Source organism: Canis lupus, chromosome 3 (genome assembly GCF_011100685.1).
Source record: "Canis lupus familiaris isolate Mischka breed German Shepherd chromosome 3, alternate assembly UU_Cfam_GSD_1.0, whole genome shotgun sequence".
Classification (NCBI taxonomy): Eukaryota; Metazoa; Chordata; class Mammalia; order Carnivora; family Canidae; genus Canis; species Canis lupus.
Window position 1 is genome coordinate 49209665 of NC_049224.1, and position 17018 is coordinate 49226682.

The following is a 17018-nucleotide window of genomic DNA, read 5'->3' on the forward strand; positions in this document are numbered from 1 at the left end:
ACCTGAGCCTAAGGCAGAGGCTTAACTGACTGAGGGACCCAAGCACCCTCTTCCTTTACTTTCTAAAGATGATGATTCAAAAACATACAGCAGATGTCATACTTAAGAGGGAGACACCAAAAGCACCCTCTGATGTCAAGATACCTGTTAGCACTGCTCGTATCCATCAACTGAATGGGAGATCCTAATCAATGCAGCACAATGAGAAAAGAACACAAATACCAAGGTAAGAAAGGAGGAAACAAGACTATCATTAATTTTTTTCAGTGTGTGTGCCACATACAAGAGCTAGGCAAATCTACCAAGAAGCTATCAAAATTAATGGAGGGTTGGGCCAACGTGTTAGAGCCCAAAAAATCATGTTTAAGGGAAAAAAGGAAGAATAGGAAGAAAAGAAAGGAGGAGAACCACAAGAGAGAAAAGAGAGGAAGAGGAGAAAGTAAGGGCCCCACTCACAACAGCAGCAGGAGCAATGACGCATCAGCAATAAACCTCACAAAATACATATGAGATCAATTTTTTTAAAGTAGGCCCCATGCCCAGCGTGTAGCCCAATGAGGGACTTGAATTCATGACCCTGAGATGGAGACCTGAGCTGAAATCAAGTGTCGGACACTTAACCAACTGAGTCACCCAGGTGGTCCCATATGGAAACTTATAGAGAACGTTATAAACCATTATCAAAGAATGACTAAGTAAACAGAGAAAAATACCACATGCAATGATTGGGAGATCCTGATGTCCCCCAATGAATCCAGACATTCTATGTCATTCCAATCAAAATCCCAACAAGCTATTTTCAATGGAATTTTATAACTTGATCCTAAAATTTGTCTGGAAAAGCACAGGGGCTAAACCACCCAAGAAAAATGTAAAGAATGAAGTGAAAGAACCTAATCCTCCTGGAAACACAACAAAACAATAAAGTTACAGCAAAGAAGTCAGTATGGTAAAGAGAGAGAAATGGTTACTGCTTCTCTCTGTTTGGCTCCATGTCTGTTAGAACCATGGAACCAAACAGAGTGCACAGAAACACAGTAATACAGACAAGAAATCTTGACTTACCATAAAAGCGTTACTACTTGTCAATAAAGAAAAGATGGGCAATTTTACAAACACGAAAACAATTGGCTATTCACATGGGGGGATAATCAAATTATTCCTGTCTCTTAGAGGCCACACCCAGGTAAGTTAAGGCCTTGAATGTGAAAGAAGCTTTAAAGAAGAGAAACAAATGGAAAATGACTTTATGACTTCAAACATGAAGGATTTCTTCAATAACCTTAAAAGGAAATGTGACAAACTTGGCATTAAAATATGAAGTATCTGCCCTTTCTTGGGGACTACTGAAGCGAAATAAAAAAGCAAGCTACAAACTGTCAGAGCCATGAGGAGCCTGGGGAGGCATGACTACTAACATGGATGTGGTGGCCTGGAAGTGATCTTGGAAGAGAGAAAGAATAGGAGGTAAAAGGAAATCTGAGTGGGGCGCCTAGGTGACTCAGGTGATTAAGTGTCTGCCTTCGGCTCAGCCCATGCTGGGCTCCCTGCTTAGCAGAGAGTCTGCTTTTCCCTCTGCCTCTACCCCTCCCTGCCCCTGCTCATGCTCTCTCTCTCTCTGTCAAACACATAAACAAAATCTTTAAAAAAAGGAAATCCAAGTGGAGTACAGACTTTACTGAGGTGTCCTGATATTGGTTTATTAATTGTAACCAACGTGCAATAGTAATATAAGCTGTTATAACAAAAGAAACAAGGTGCAAGATATTCAGAAACTCTCTACACTACCTTTGCAATTTTTCTGTGAAACTAGAACTGTTCTAAAATTACAATCTTATTTAAAAAAACACAGAAAAATTTCAAACATATCATTGACACTTGATTTTATACATAAGTTTAAAGAACTCATGTACTATAGACTGGATGTTTGCGTCTCCCTCAAAGATACATATGATGAAACCTAATCCTCAATGTGATAGTCTTAAGAGGTAGGGCCTTGGGGAGGAGTTAGGTCATGAGGGTAGTGAATGGGATTAATGCCTCTATAAAAAGGGCCCCAGAGAGCCCCCTCCTGCATTTCTTCACATGGACACGCAGCAAACAGACGTCCATCTATGAACCAGGAAGAGGGTCCTTACCAGATACGGAATCTACCTGTGCCTTAATCTCAGACTTCCAGCCTCCAGAACTAGGAGAAATAAATTTCTGTTGTTTATAAGCCACCCAGTCTGTGGTATTTTGTTATAGCAGCCAGAAGAGACTAAGGCATTATGCAAATTAATATGAAAATGAATATCCAATAAATAAACAAAGTCCATGAACAGGTATAGAAGAAGAAACCCAAAGAGCCAAGAAACACAGGAAAAGATAATCTCACCAGGATGGGAAAAATATAAGTTAAAAGACAAAGAAATACCATGTCACACTCCTCAATCTCACAAACCAAGAATGGGCCCAGTAGTAGAGAGAGGCGTGCTCAGTCTGCTAAGTGGGAAGTATAGTTAGTACAAGGCTCGTGGAGACTAATGTGGCAGAGAAGCTGAAGATGTGAACATCCTTCTGTCTGGCAATTCCACCTCTTAGTATCAGGCTAGAAGATTTCCCCCATCAGAACACTCATTGCAGTATTATATGTAACACCCAAGAATTGCAAGTGACTTATATGTCTATCCAAAGAAGAACAGACAAACACACGATGGAATACTCACGTAATGACATTTCAGTGAATGAAAGTGAATTATGTAGCTACGTTAACCAACAGAAAGAATCTTCCAAACCCTGATTTTACACCAAAAAAAGTTGTGAAATTTATAGTATAATTATACATTTGCATACATAAGATGGTATAATATTTATCTAACCTTTAAATCATGCAAAAGAACACTGTACAATGTTTATAGATACAGAAATACATGGGAAAAGTGTAAAAACACGAATGTAAAACACCCGATTTATTAACAATGGTGATCATCACCGCTTTGGGAGGGAAAGGAATTGCATTGAGGGTCACAGAGTGAGAAATGTTTAATCTATTTTGAAATCTGAAGTCTAGCACAGCTTATGGTTTTATAAAGCTAGATGCTCTGAATCGGGTTGTTTGCATTATTCTCTATTCTCCACCTCCTTGATGTACTCCACAATGGAATATAAAAGAGAAGAAAGGAGACAAAACAGTGATTATTTGCAGAAGATGGGATCATACAACAATCACAAAGGGAAACTCTTAGGACTAATTAAAAAGCTTAGGTACCAAGTAAACACTTCCAAATCAATAGGATTTCTATTTATTTGCAATAACCTCTGTCAATATTTGATGGAGAGGAAGCAACCCAATTTTCAGTGGTGGAGGAAGTTATAAAATATCCCGGAAGAGTCTCCACAAAGAACTCTGCAGGACCTGTATTAAATGGAGAGATTTAATCAACTCTGAAGCAGGAGGTATGTTATCTATCGATATTACGGCTTTCAGATGTGGAATCGGAGGCTGACACAGGTCAGATAGCTCAGCTAGTCTCCAACCCATGAAGCCTAAAACCCAGTCCCTCAAGCTACTTCCTCAGACTGGGAAGCCAGAAGGTGCTTTTACACATTTCCCACTCTGGGCAGCTTCATGGAAATTCATGGCCTTGAAACAGACCCAGGGCAGCTGAAGAAAATTCTTCTTTCTGCCTCACTCAAAGGAGATTTGCAGTGTGAGTAATGCCTCAGTGTGATGTTTGAAACCAGCCTTCTTCTCTTTTCTGCCAAGCCACCCTCATTTCAGAGTACCATCCCCTGACCTACTATAAGAACTCATGAGAGCTTTTCTCCAATTTCCTTCCCCTTGGCTGACTTGTATCATACTCTTCCCCCATCTTAACCCTCTCAGAAAGGAGCCCTGCCCAGCAGGAGTCTTCCCAAGCAGAGAGGGTAATTAATTAATTAGTTTACGCATGCTCTCATATCCTGCTTTCAATTAACAGCACAAGAAGCCTAGCCTGATGTTTTGGCTTGGGGCTTAGAATATCAGTTTTTTTTCTCTTGCTTTTCTTGCATTTTCCAAAAACATACAAGTTCTAGAGCAAAAGCAGTATGAGAGTTCAGAGCCACCTGGTCCCATTAGATGCCCAGGAAGCCTGCAGGACGGTGCTTGGGGAATAAGCGCAAACTAATCTGTATATTTTCATTTTTTCTTGGGGCCAAAGGGATTGTTTTAAAGCAGGATGAAGTTTGGATTTTTTTTTTTTTTAAGATTTTATTTATTTAATCAATAGGCAGAGGGAGAAGCAGGCTCCCTGCAGGGAGCCAGATGCGGGACTCGATTGCGGGACTCGATTCCAGGACCCCGGGATCACGACTTGAGTCAAAGGCAGATGCTCAACCACTGAGCCACCCAGGCGCCCCTAAGTTCAGATTTCAAGAAGTTTTCCTTTATTGACAAAGCCTGTGGGTAAAGTTTGAAGCCCTACTTACACAAAAGTCATCTTCCCCCGTGTGCAATAGTCAATGAGGTAAACAATTTCTATTTAAATTTTAAATTAGTCAGTGTGGATAAAGTCAGAGGAGGAATACAAGGCATGTATGGAGACATGCGCCACCCAAGCTCAAGTCCAGCAGTTAACTCTCCAAAGAGGGTCAGGGTTTACAAAGATATGGTGCTTTCTAGCCCATGATCAGCAGGTGGCAGCATAACTCAAGAAAAGAAACCAAATTCCTTCATTTCTTAGGTAAATTTCAAGGTTCCTAATCCTACAAAAGAGGAAAACACCCTTTTTATTCAATTTGCTGAGGGTAAAAATGATGGGTTTCACATGATAGTGATGGTGCTTTTAGGATCCACTGGTTAAGAAATGTAAATGAGGGGTGCTTGGAAGTTTGGTTGGTTAGGCGTCCAGCTCTTGATTTCAGCTCAGGTCATGACCTCGGGATTGTGAGATCCGGCTCCCAGTTAGGCTACGTGCTGGGTGTGAAGCCTGCTTAGGATTCTCTCTCTGCCCCTCTTGTGCTCTCTTTCTCTCCCTCTCTCTCTCTCAAAAAAAAAAAAAACATATAAATGACAAGTTAAAATTAACTCACTGCAACTTCTGAAGGAATTTATATTGTAATAGCTACACAGAAACATTCACATGCTCTTGAAACATAGAAACATGGCAACATATCTGTGCATGCAGAATATCCTCACCCACTCTCAGACAATCCTTGGCATGCCTCTGCATTCCCAGACCCTTGGTAATAACTGTATGGTCCCGGAGGGGGTTCTGGGTCCACACAAGACCTCCACTTTCAAGAACCCTTGCTTCTTCCCACTCCCACTCAGAAGCTTAATGAAAGCTTCCAGAGGCTGAGAAAGGTTAGAAGAACAGAATGAGAAATGCCTGGGTGGCTCAGCAATTGAGCGCCTGCCTTCAGCTCAGGGCATGATCCCGGGGTCCAGGGATCAAGTCCTGCATCAGGCTTCCTGCATGGAGCCTGCTTCTCCCTCTCCTTGTGTCTCTGCTTCTCTCTCCCTCATGAATAAATACATAAAATCGTTTTTTAAAAAAACAGAGTGAATCAGAAGTTCCCATTTTTTATGTAGCTAAGTCTAAAAACTACAAAACCAACCTGTTGCAAACTATGAAGGCGCTGGCATAGGGATGAACTTTTTAATGCAGAAGATACTATGTAACACAGGGCCTCTGTGGGAACAGAAAGTTTCCTGGTGAAACGATATCTGGTTTTTATGGCAGCCACATTTATGATCATGAGCTTCATTATCAATGTCATACTATCATTACTATTACTAATACCACAAGAGAGTACCAGTGAACATTGGAAACTTCATGCATGAGGTCTCTTACTGAATTCATCTCTGGAGAGAATGGTGTCATGTCATGGGTGACATCTGGCCATACATAACGTCCCTTCATTTTCAACATTTCCAAAGCATTCTTATAAAGCAAGGGTAACGTTTTTTCCTTGGCAATGCTACCACAAGATCTCCTGATTTATACCAAAGATCCCTGAGAGTGAGAAATCCCAGGGTAACCACTGCCCACCCCTACTAGCTCAAGATGCCATCCCTGAACTGAATGAAGTGCAGACAAAGGGGCTGTGTGCATACATGGGCATGTGAATGTGTAGATGTTTGTGATTGGGCTTCTTCATTAAAAAGAAAAAAAAATCATATGAAAGTCTAAATTCCTTGTCTATTCATGTTTGGTCCTAACCTTCCTCCCCAGAGGTCTCATATTTGCAGAAATGATATTGCCCCCTTTCCTCTCTCTCATCCTGAATAACAGTGAATGTCTGCTCAGGTGTGGCCTGTAAGAGCGACATGGACTAGCAGCCAGCAGAAGACATCCTCCAGACTGAGGATCCTCTCCTGATGTGGCTGATAGTCACGGGCCAGGCCACTTCACTTAGACACAGAAGTGGGCATAGGGGTCATGGGAGACCATGCACTGCAGGGGAGAATTCATGGTGTTAATTCTTGTACGGAGGTGGAAAATGTGGGGCAGTTTATATCATTGACGCTGAACTACCTGGGCCATGGTATTTCCAATGCTGTCATGCATCCTGACTTGATAAGCTTGCTAAGTACAATTCAAGAAGGGGAACAGGAGTAGATGTTCAGCTTGGTGAATAATGTGGCCTGGGGTCAACTTTATTTTTTTTTAATAATAAATTTATTTTTTATTGGTGTTCAACTTGCCAACATACAGAATAACACCCAGTGCTTATCCCGTCAAGTGCCCCCCTCAGTGCCCGTCACCCATTCACCCCCACCCCCCGCCCTCCTCCCCTTCCACCACCCCTAGTTAGTTTCCCAGAGTTAGGAGTCTTTATTTTCTGTCTCCCTTTCTGATATTTCCCACACATTTCTTCTTGGGGTCAACTTTAATGTGTTGTCCTGACCCATGTGGGGGCTTTCAGAGGACAGCTTCAAGGAGGCATTCTTAAAGCCCAGCGATGGGACTGCCCACCTAGTTGGTCCCAGGAATAGGAAGAGAAGTGTAAGTGATTGAGGAGTCAGCCCCACAAAGATGTGGGTGGGTCTCTTCCAATACACCACTGATTTTGCCCCCAAGGGACAACACTCTTGATGGCAATGGGCCATGCTGACCAACCCTTGGAGGTAATATTGGGTGAAATAACATAAGACAATACCACATTAGCCTCTAGATTTGCTTCTAGAGAAGCTTTAAAAATCAAAGAAAAAGCTAAAAAACCAGGCAGTAGATTGGTATAGGGAGCTCAACTCTCTGGGCCCTCTTTCTTTTTTTTTTTTTTTTTTTTTTTTTCTTTTTTTTTTCTGGGCCCTCTTTCTAGGCAGACACTGATAAGAAGCCACAGCCCTGTGCATATCTCCATTAAAGGTATGAGGTCTCAGGAAACATGGTCTGATTGCCTCTCCTCAGTCAAATGTCTCCATCCTTGGATGAATCAGCTCTAGCCAGGTGATGAGGGATGAGTGGAGCCTCAGTAGGCCTCGTTGTGTTTCTGAGATTCTACAACAGTCTTGGGGCTCATTCACTTGGCATATTGAATTCTCTTTCCAATGGACCCTCTCCCAAGAAATAATCCCCACAGACTGCTCTCCTGATCTGGGGAAAGCCTATGGTCTCTCACTTACTTGTCATTCACAAGTTTCCCACGTTGGTGAACCTGATTCTCCATCGTAAAGTTGATGGTGGCACCATACACGTGCTCACCATAAAACACCTTCATTTTGGACTTGTATTCTTCATCCTGAAAATACCGGATCATATCAGGGAACCAAACTGTCAGTCCGTAGTAGCTGAAATAAAGAAGACAGAATATTCAAGCAGCAACATGATTTATTCTTTCATGATCACAGTCTATATCCCTAATCTGATGTAAATCCAGCTCATTTTAAATGTATGACTATGGTTCATTATTAGAAATTAAGACATTAGGGCTATACTATCACTCATTATATGAACAGATCTAAGGGAAAAAATCATGACTATCCCCATAGATGCTGAGAAGGCATTTGATTTTTTTTTTAATTTTTTTCCTGATTTAAAAAATATAGATTTGGAATTGGTGGGCACTCCTTAGCATGTAAGAAAATACATATCTCAAAGGTAGAATCATACTTCATGTGGAAATAGTAAGGACAGTCCCACTAACGTCAGGGATAAGACCCAGACACAGGTGATGGGAAACCAAGCGATTTCACAGATGGAAGTTTAAAATCTTGTTGACAGTTCCTTGTTGATAATAGTAATTAATTGAGCACTTATTAAGTGCCAGAAACTATAGCAAGCATGTTCTTTATACAATAAATAGCCTCATAATGCTGTAAGTGACTTAAGTGGCATAAAGAAGGTCATGATATTTGGAAGTGCATGAAATGAGATGGGTGAGAACCTGCCAGTTAAGAGAGGAGCCAGCTAATCACCATTCCTATTATATTCGATTTTCCGTATTGTAGGGCACAGTACTGCAGAGTCTCACTGTTCTATCCCATAGCCACAACACAACTGAAGGCTGCCTACATAGCCCTCATTCCCCACTCACTTCTGGAGAACAGAAACTAGATTTTGTTTGGGTACCAACCCTCAGGAAAGCTAATGGTATTTTTAGCTCAGATGCAAATCCTGATTAGTTTGAAATCACCGGGAAATTATAACCCCTTCACCAGTGATTAGTTTGGCACTAGGTGTGTGACACACATCTGGGTAATAGAAAAACTGCTGATGTGGGGGCATGGGGTGGGGGTGCTCCTGAGAAAGCTTTCCTTGCTATTACTAAAAGAAGCTCAGAGAGGCAGCCTCTTCCTCCTTGGGACATTTTCCCACATTGACAGGGTGCCAAGAAGAGTACAGGCATCTGTCAAACACCAGGAGATCTAGCCTGGGGCTGAAACCCCACATGGAGCCTGCCTTTCTATGGAATTCTTGTTACAAAGGATAAGACATGTGGGTTGCCTGTTACTTGCAGCCCAAAGCATCCAAACTCTATGAGTTAGAACTAATTGTAATCTCTGCTTTACAGATGAGGCGCTGGAGGCATAGGGAAATTAATGGAGTTAAGTGAGATAGAATTTACCTTAGAGCCATGGTGAACCAGATCACAGCCAGAATCAGTGTGTTCATCCTGTAGGGCCCCATCACACAGTACAGAGCATTATCCCAGACCTGCAACCCACAGAAGGGTTATTAAAGCAAGAGACTTGAGACTTGAAAGCTCATTTCTAGGATTTTCTGATAAATTTCCTAGGACCCCCATGAGAGAATGGACAACTGTGATCTCCCAGAGGCAGGAATTCTGTTCAAATAACAAAGCTTCTTCTTTTCTTACTGCCTGGCCTTGGCCTCCAACATAACAGTCCCGGGGCATCTTCCCTGGGAACACAATAATCCATCATTAAAAGCACTGGGTTGAGATTTTGAGACACTGGATAAACTTGAGTAGTGAGCTCTGCTTCTTGCCTCTGGAAATAGGTGATATTCCTAACATTTAATAACCATGAAACCATTCATTGGCTGCCTCAGTGCCCAAAAGCTGAGTTGCCTAAAGGAGTCACTTCTAGGGAAATGACCTTGCCCTTCACAGACACCTTCTCAGAAACCACCAACACACCTCAAAGGGCCATCTATTTCACTCATTACTTTCTTCCTACGGATTATGTAGAGAGAAGGATGTTTAAGAGTAGACACTTCACCTGCATTCAAAATTTCTGCCTTGGGAAGGAAGAGCAAAGAAAAGAAATGAAGGTTTAGAGAGTTTGTGGCTCAAGTCACACAACGAATAAGAAGCAGGCACAAGCTGTGTCCCAAGCATCCCCATCCAAGGCACTTCCTCCTATCACACTGCCTTGGGTTGATGGGGGTGTTTAGGGTCTTTATCCTTCATCCACCAAAGTTACAGATTTCTAGACATCCTCTCTCTCATCTCTCACATGTACCCAATCATACCTGCTTGAAAGTGGTCTTGAACCTGACCAGCCAGCGCTGGTACCAAGTTCCTGTTGAACTTTGGATCTCAATGAATTCATCCATTTGCTTGGGAGTTTTGATGTGGGAAACCTGCAAAACAAAGATAGTCTAGGGAATCTTAACCCCACTCTGTGTCAGACTTTTCAATGTTTAGTTTAATGTAACTGAGTTTCTATTACTTATCAAGGGCTACAGGAACCTTGAATGACCCTCTAGTTCAGTGATTCTTAACCAAAGATGTATATGGCCTCTCTTTGGGATCTTGCTCGGAGAGATAAGTCCCACTGAAGACAAGATGAACCCACCTTTTCACCAGATCATGTTTTGAGAAATTTATATTCATCAGTCATAATATGCTGAATGCCCATGTACACGTGATTTGCCCACAGTAAAGTTCACTCCACCTTAAAATTCACCAAGTCTATCCATAATTGGTATTAACAATTAACATCACAGAAACAATGTAAACAATGGTGTGTATGTTAGACAAGGAGGTTGCTGTTTAAGTTTTTTTTTTTAAAGATTTGTATATTTGAGGGGGAGGTAAAGAGAGAGAGAGAGCTTGCAAGCAGGAGGAGGGGCTCAAGGAGAGGACAGATAGAGAATCCTCAAGCAGACTCCCTGCTTAGCACAGAGCTGGACACAAGCCTCAATCCCAGGACCTTGAGATCATGACCCAAGCTGAAATCAAGAGTTGGCTGATTCACCAACTAAGCCACCCATATGCCCTACTACTTAAGCTATTTTTAAAACACAGCAGAATAAGAGATATCATGTCCTCCTGGCTGTCTCTGGCTTTCCTAGTGGAAATCAAAGAAATGGGGAGTGAGGATAAGGTTATATGTCTCAGTGCTCTGCCGAAAGGACCCTGGAAAGTGTTGACTTGTCTAATGTCAGCAGGTAGCTCCAATGAGCAATTCTGACTCACAAAGACAGTGATTGTCAAGTTAAACAATGTTTAAAGCAATCAGTATATTCTGTAACTAACCATCATGTTAAGGAGATCCCCAACCACAGGTACACTTTTTTAGCCAAGTTAGCAAGATACATGCTTGCAGACATTCAGAGAAAAATAGAGGAGCACACTCAAAAAATTCAGAGTTTCCATCACCCCGTCCAACAAACTTTTGTCTAGGGAAAATTGTTTTAGTCATAGGAATGTCTCTATTGCCTTCTTCAGCCATATGAGATTGTGAGGAGAAGGGAAGAGATATGGAAATAAGGCTGGTAATCCACAGGAAAAGAAAGAGCTCCTGGGTGTGGACAACAGACTCATTAACTCTGAGCACTAGGACCAGAATGGCACGGCTATGCTTTTCTAACCTAGAAACGGTAGTTATTAAACTTTGGGGAGGGCTGCATGCCCCTTTGAGAATCTGGTGAAAGCATCAGTGTTCTTCCTAAAATTGGAGGTACATGAGCATGCTGAGAGCCTCCTGGGCATATCCTCCCATCTGCAGCTGTGCGCCCTTTGCAAATCTCTTTGCCTAGCTTTGACAAGGACACAGGAGAATGAATGCACAGACCCTGCAACAGAACTCTCAGCTGGAGCTGGGCTTCATGTTATCAGATACCCCCAGGGAGACCATGAACTCTCCAAAGCATCCAAAAGAAGCCAGAGGACAAGGCTGAAACCAAATCAGGAAGCATGTCAAAAATCATACTCCAAAGCATTAAGATATCCACTCAAATGCAATTTTTTTCCTTTCGTAGTTCCTAGGGAAAATAACATTCTATTCCCTAGGTATTTGGGAGTGAGTGTATTTGACAACCTCAAGCAAAATTGCTCTAGTTTACAATTAACTAAGATACTCGTCCTTGATTGGGTCTAAATCAGAAATATGGCCTGTGTTCACCCCAGCCCTGCAGAACATTCTATGGGGGACACTTGCCAGGTAGCAGTTCAGAAGCTTGTGAGGGAGCCAGCAAATGGGATGACTGAAATCTGGGACTTTGTAGGGGATGAAGAAATTTCCCTCACCTCTTCCAGCATCCCAGGCTGGGTCTGAAAATTAAACTGACAAAGGAGAAAAGCCTGAATAACAGGAGGAAAAGCCTACAAATTTTATTGAATTTTAACATGGACAAGGGAGCCTTCTGAAGAGAATGAAGGCTTGATGAAGTGACCAGGGCAGAAAGCTTTTGTCTCTTTTAGACCATGAAACAATAAATTTGTGAAGAATTGACAAGACAAAGGGGTGTGGGCTAAGAGTAGCAAATGGTGAAGAAGTAACTGGGAAGAAAGAAAGTTTGTCCCTCTACCAGGAAGAAGACTTTCTTATCATCAGAGATGGGTGGAGAGATCAAGAAGGCTGCGTAAACAGTCACTTCACACAGGAGATCTAAGACCTGTTCCAGAAGAAGGGTGAATGTGGAGAGGTCAGAGTAGCCTTCCTGCTTCTGTCACTGTTTCGAACTCCTTCAGCTTATGATATTCACTATGCCAAGGTGCCACATTTTGGGGTAGGTGTCCTGAACCCCAGCTGCTCAAAGATGAAGGTGAAGACCCTATCATCTGTTGCTCTCCGCCAGGCTTCCGAGTACATACATTCAAGGATGCATTCATTATTTATTAACAGCAAAGCAGTTAACCCCATGTAGCAGGAGTTCACTCCCCGACAGCCTCTGCTCTCTGACCAGTCAACACTTTCTGGTTGTTTCTTTCTTTTCTTTCCCTTGGCCCATCCACTCATCTATTTCTACCTAATTAATGTGATTACCAATGCTGAAGCCACAACCTTTCTGAATTTCTTTCTTGTTAGATGATTCTGATTCTGATTTTTATTCTTTCTGATTCTCTTTCCTATTAGATGAAAACTACTAAAAGCAGAGGTGATGCCTGAGAACGTATGGCTGGCATGCGGGTTGGGGTAAGAGAAACTGCCCACCTACGGTTCACATTCCTGCTGCAGGAGCCCTGCCTGAACTCTTCTTCCTCGGGATGCATATCCAACCCATGGGTGAGGGGCTCTAGTGCTGAAGTGAAAGGCTGAGCTTTTGCCTTTGCAAACTGGAGGCTTTACTGATTTCCAAGCTAAGTAAGACCTCATTCTTCAAAATCAGGCTGCTTAACAATAAACCTGTTGTGAGGAGAATGTGGGATCACTTTTCTAAAAAGGACTCCCAGTCTGGCAAGCCCACGCATTTGGTTTAGAAGTGGGTCTTCCAGAAGCAACAGACGGGGAAGCCACTGGGGGTGAGATGCTGCATGGCCACGTGGGTAAGAAGAAGGCCGGGAAGAGTTTACAGTCACTTTGGGCAGGTGGGGACAGACATACAAATGAGATGGAGAGCAATCATCCATCAGGACTCCTCCCAGGAGAGCTCTGGGTTTGCTTGGAATAGATACGCTAATAGTCTACTTGAGGGGCTCGGGAATGCCAGGGAGGAGCAGCAGCCCGCCCTGTGCCAGCTAAGGAAAATTCACTATTCCACAGGGAGGGCAGGGGAAAGAGGGAAAACTAGAAAGGAGGAGGAAAGGAGGGGGAATGGGACAGGGAGGAAGCTCCTCAAATTGTCATAAAGATTATTAAAGTCACAAATGCTTGGTATAAGTGAGATATGTCTGTGTGTTTGTGTCTTCATGTCTATGTGCGTGCATGTGTCTGTATTCATGTGTCTGTGTGTATGTGTGATGTGTGTGTCTGTGTGTCTGGATGTGCCTGTGTTTATGCGTCTGTATCTGTGTGTGTGTGCATGTTTCAGTATATATGCGTCTGTGTGTCTATACGCATGATGTTTGTGTCTGTGTGCGTGTGTGCATGTGTATCTGTATGTGTGTGTCTGTATACATGTGTCTGTGTGCCTATATGCATGATGTGTGTGAGTTTGGATCTGTGTGTCTGGATGTGTTCATGTGTCTTTGTGTCTGGATGTGTCTACGTGTCAACATGTGTGTTCCGTACCAGATTGATGTGGCCCACAATCCAATGCAGCTGATGTGGATTCAGAGCCTTGAGGCAGAGACAGAAGACCATGAAGACGTCTCTTGGGAACAAGCAGGAGTTTGAAGGGCAATCTATGGAATGGGTAGGGGTGGGGATAGGACCGAGCCAAGCACACCCAAGCCCTGGTGTGGGGGGAGCCCGCGAACATCTGGTGCCCACACCTGCCGTCCAGCTGCAGCATTACAATCCACCAAGGACAGCAGTGGAGATAGGGAGCTTGGAAGAACCATCTACGCCCTTAACATCTTTCATCTGTTAGTTGTGCTTCTTAATAAATGTCAAAAGAAAGCACCGGTCCCATATTTTAGATATTTTTAGGAGCACTGGAATTGAGGGAAATAGGCAGTAAAATTTATTGCTTGAGTTAATTTAAGAAAAAATATGTCATAACGTTTTTGAATAATAGTTGACATCTATGTAGCCCCTACTCCAAGGCAAGCACTGGTTCAGGTACTTTATTCAATCCTTACCATGACCATATTTACAGCTATTATTATCCTTCTGTTCCCAATAAGGAAACTGAGGCAGAGGGAATAACTTGCCTAAGGCCACATAGCTAGAAAGTATCAAAACATAGTATCAAGTCCAAAACTTTGGACCAGACTGTCTGGCTCCAGGCTGTGGATTTTTAGCTGCCACATAATCCTGCCTGAGCATCAGGGCTTCCAAGCAACGGTTAACAAGGACAAGTGTCTTGTCCAAGATTGACAGCTGAGGCCAAAGAAGCAAAACAAGTGAATTGGAGTGGGAAGGGGTTAACACAGGAGGGCTTCCTAGTGGAAATGGATTTGAAGTCAGCCTGAAAGGAAGTTATGCAAAACAAGGACCCAAAGCAGGAATTCCTCCTTGGCCCCAGGGTTTGTGGAGGGAGGCAGGGCAGAGCACAGATCTTGGTAACTAACAGGACATCTTTATGGAAATTGTCACTCACTGGTTTTTCACTTTTTAAACTAGCAAGAAACAAAATTCAGGCTAAGAGCCAATGCTGGTAAGGGTGGAGAGAAATGGTTATCCTGCTGCTTATGGCACTGTAGACTGGCAAAACCCTATTGAAATGCAATCTGGCAATGTAACTCATGAGCTATAAAAATACTAGTGCTTTCTAAGCCAGTCATTTTATTTCTAGGAGTCTATCTTGGAAAACAAACCTAGAACATCAAGGGGAAGGAACTATGTGTGTTGCATAAAGGTTCACTGAAACAGTATTAATAGGAACTAGGTAATAAAACAGGGTAAATAAATTTCTAGTATTCGGGACATGTTTAGGAAGACTGTGTTAATGTTCCCAACTTTAATGTTTATTAAAATGATAATTATGAATGTCATGAGACAACATACAGAATGCTTATGAGTACTCTTTAAAAACATGTAGATGCAGGGGCGCCTGGGTGACTTGGTTGGTTAATCATCTGACTCTTGATTTCAGCTCAGGTCCTGATCTCAGGGTCTTGGGATCAAGCCCCGTGTGCTGAGCATGGAACCTGCTTAAGATTCTCTTTCTCTCCCTCTCCCTCTGCCCCTCCCACCCTGCTCGCACATACTCTCTCTCTCTAAAAAACAAACAAATATGTAGCTGTAAACATATATACATATGCTTATCCCCATATGAATACAGCTAATTTTTTCTTTCAGTGATTTTTTGAACAATTAGCAGTTACAAGAAGGATATCTATCAAAATGAACAAATAATTATGACGCCATAATAGGAATGTCAGGGGTTTTATTCTCCCTTTGATACATTTCTTTGTCAGATTAATATAACATCATACTAATATAATAAAATTAATATTTTTAGCAAGCCAAAACAGTAAGGAGGGGAGGCCCCCTCTTGCTGGCATAGGTGCCACACACTCACCGTGAACACCTTCTCCGGGGCCCCTTTAGCCCTCATGTTGGTGTCATGGACTTGCTTGAGAATCATCCAGGCTTCATCGTGTTTGCCCATCTGGTTAAAGCAAGGAAAGAGGGATAAGAAATCCTTTGCTGATGAGGGGTGGAAACCCTGCACATCCAACCCGGAGTGTGAGGTGATTAGACATGAGTACACTGCCAACTAGGGCTTGTGAAAGAGCAGGACGAGTCTCTGTCCCCAGCCGATCTTGGAAGGATACTAACGTGGTGCCTCCACGGTGTAAACATGAGGCAGTTATTACATTATTACAGTGCTATTTCCACTACATAGTACAACCCTCCTAGTCCGAAGGTTGAATGACTGCTGGGTGGAAGCCATATTCTTCCCCAAAAGAGAAAGCAGAGAAACAACATGTAATGGATTGAATTGTGTCCCCACCCCCAGCCCCTGGTACCTTGGAATATGGCTCTATTTGGAAATAGGGTTACTGTAAATATAATTAAAATGAGATCATATGGGAGTAGGGGTGGGCACCTAATCTAGTTCAACTGGTGTCCTTATAAGAAGCCAGGAGAACGCCAGAGATGGCCCAGGCAGGAAGCATAGTGGTGCAGCCAAGAGCCAAGTAATTGCCAGCAAAGCACTGGAAGCTGGAAGAGGCAAAGGAGGACTCCCCCTACAGACTTCAGAGGGAACATGGCCCTGCTGATGCCTTGGTTTCCAGCCTCCAGAATTGTGACACAATTTCTGTTATCTGAAGCTACTCAGTTTGCAACTTAGTCCTTTGTCACAGCAGCCTTAGGAAACTAGTATACCACAAAGGGTAACTTTTGGGATATCCCTGGTTAAAAAAGCCTTCCTGCAGTGCCTGCCCCTGATCAATGGGACAAAAGGGAATTTGACAAGGATGGTCACTCTGTAGAAAGATCTAGAAGGAGACACAAAAGAGCCCTATTGCTCCCCTGCCAGCCGCCTCTGTCTGATCACTGCAGCCACAAGCAGCGCCACCCCCCGCCCCAGGTTGGAAAGACTCTTCTCAAGATACCAGGAGTGGCTTTCCCATGGGGAAGGGTCCTGGCTGGTCAAGAGTCCTGAAGGGCTTGGAGGCAACACAAGTTTTCCCCACAGATCTTATTGCAGCAAGTTGAAAAAAAAAAAAAATCTCACAGCTTTGAAGAGTTCCTAGAGAGGGTGGGTGCTGGAAGCAGCATCAGAGGGCCCCCCTCTGTCTCTGACAGTCTGTGAATCCAGGGTAGGCAGCCATCACAGATGGCAATGAAACCAGATGTAATG

The 17018-nt window shown here is 43.0% G+C and overlaps 1 protein-coding gene across 6 annotated transcripts in view; it reads right to left on the bottom strand.

The window, feature by feature from the left end:
* SV2B (synaptic vesicle glycoprotein 2B) overlaps positions 1-17018 on the bottom strand; it is a 173594-nt gene that overhangs the window by 19335 nt on the left and 137241 nt on the right. For all 6 annotated transcript variants that reach the window (XM_038532758.1, XM_038532755.1, XM_038532753.1 and 3 more), the window contains 4 exons: positions 15729-15818; positions 9906-10016; positions 9037-9125; positions 7595-7759 (listed from right to left, as the gene is read on the bottom strand). In XM_038532758.1, the coding sequence (XP_038388686.1) occupies positions 7595-7759; positions 9037-9125; positions 9906-10016; positions 15729-15818 (455 nt within the window). The remainder of the gene's footprint in view (positions 1-7594; positions 7760-9036; positions 9126-9905; positions 10017-15728; positions 15819-17018) is intronic.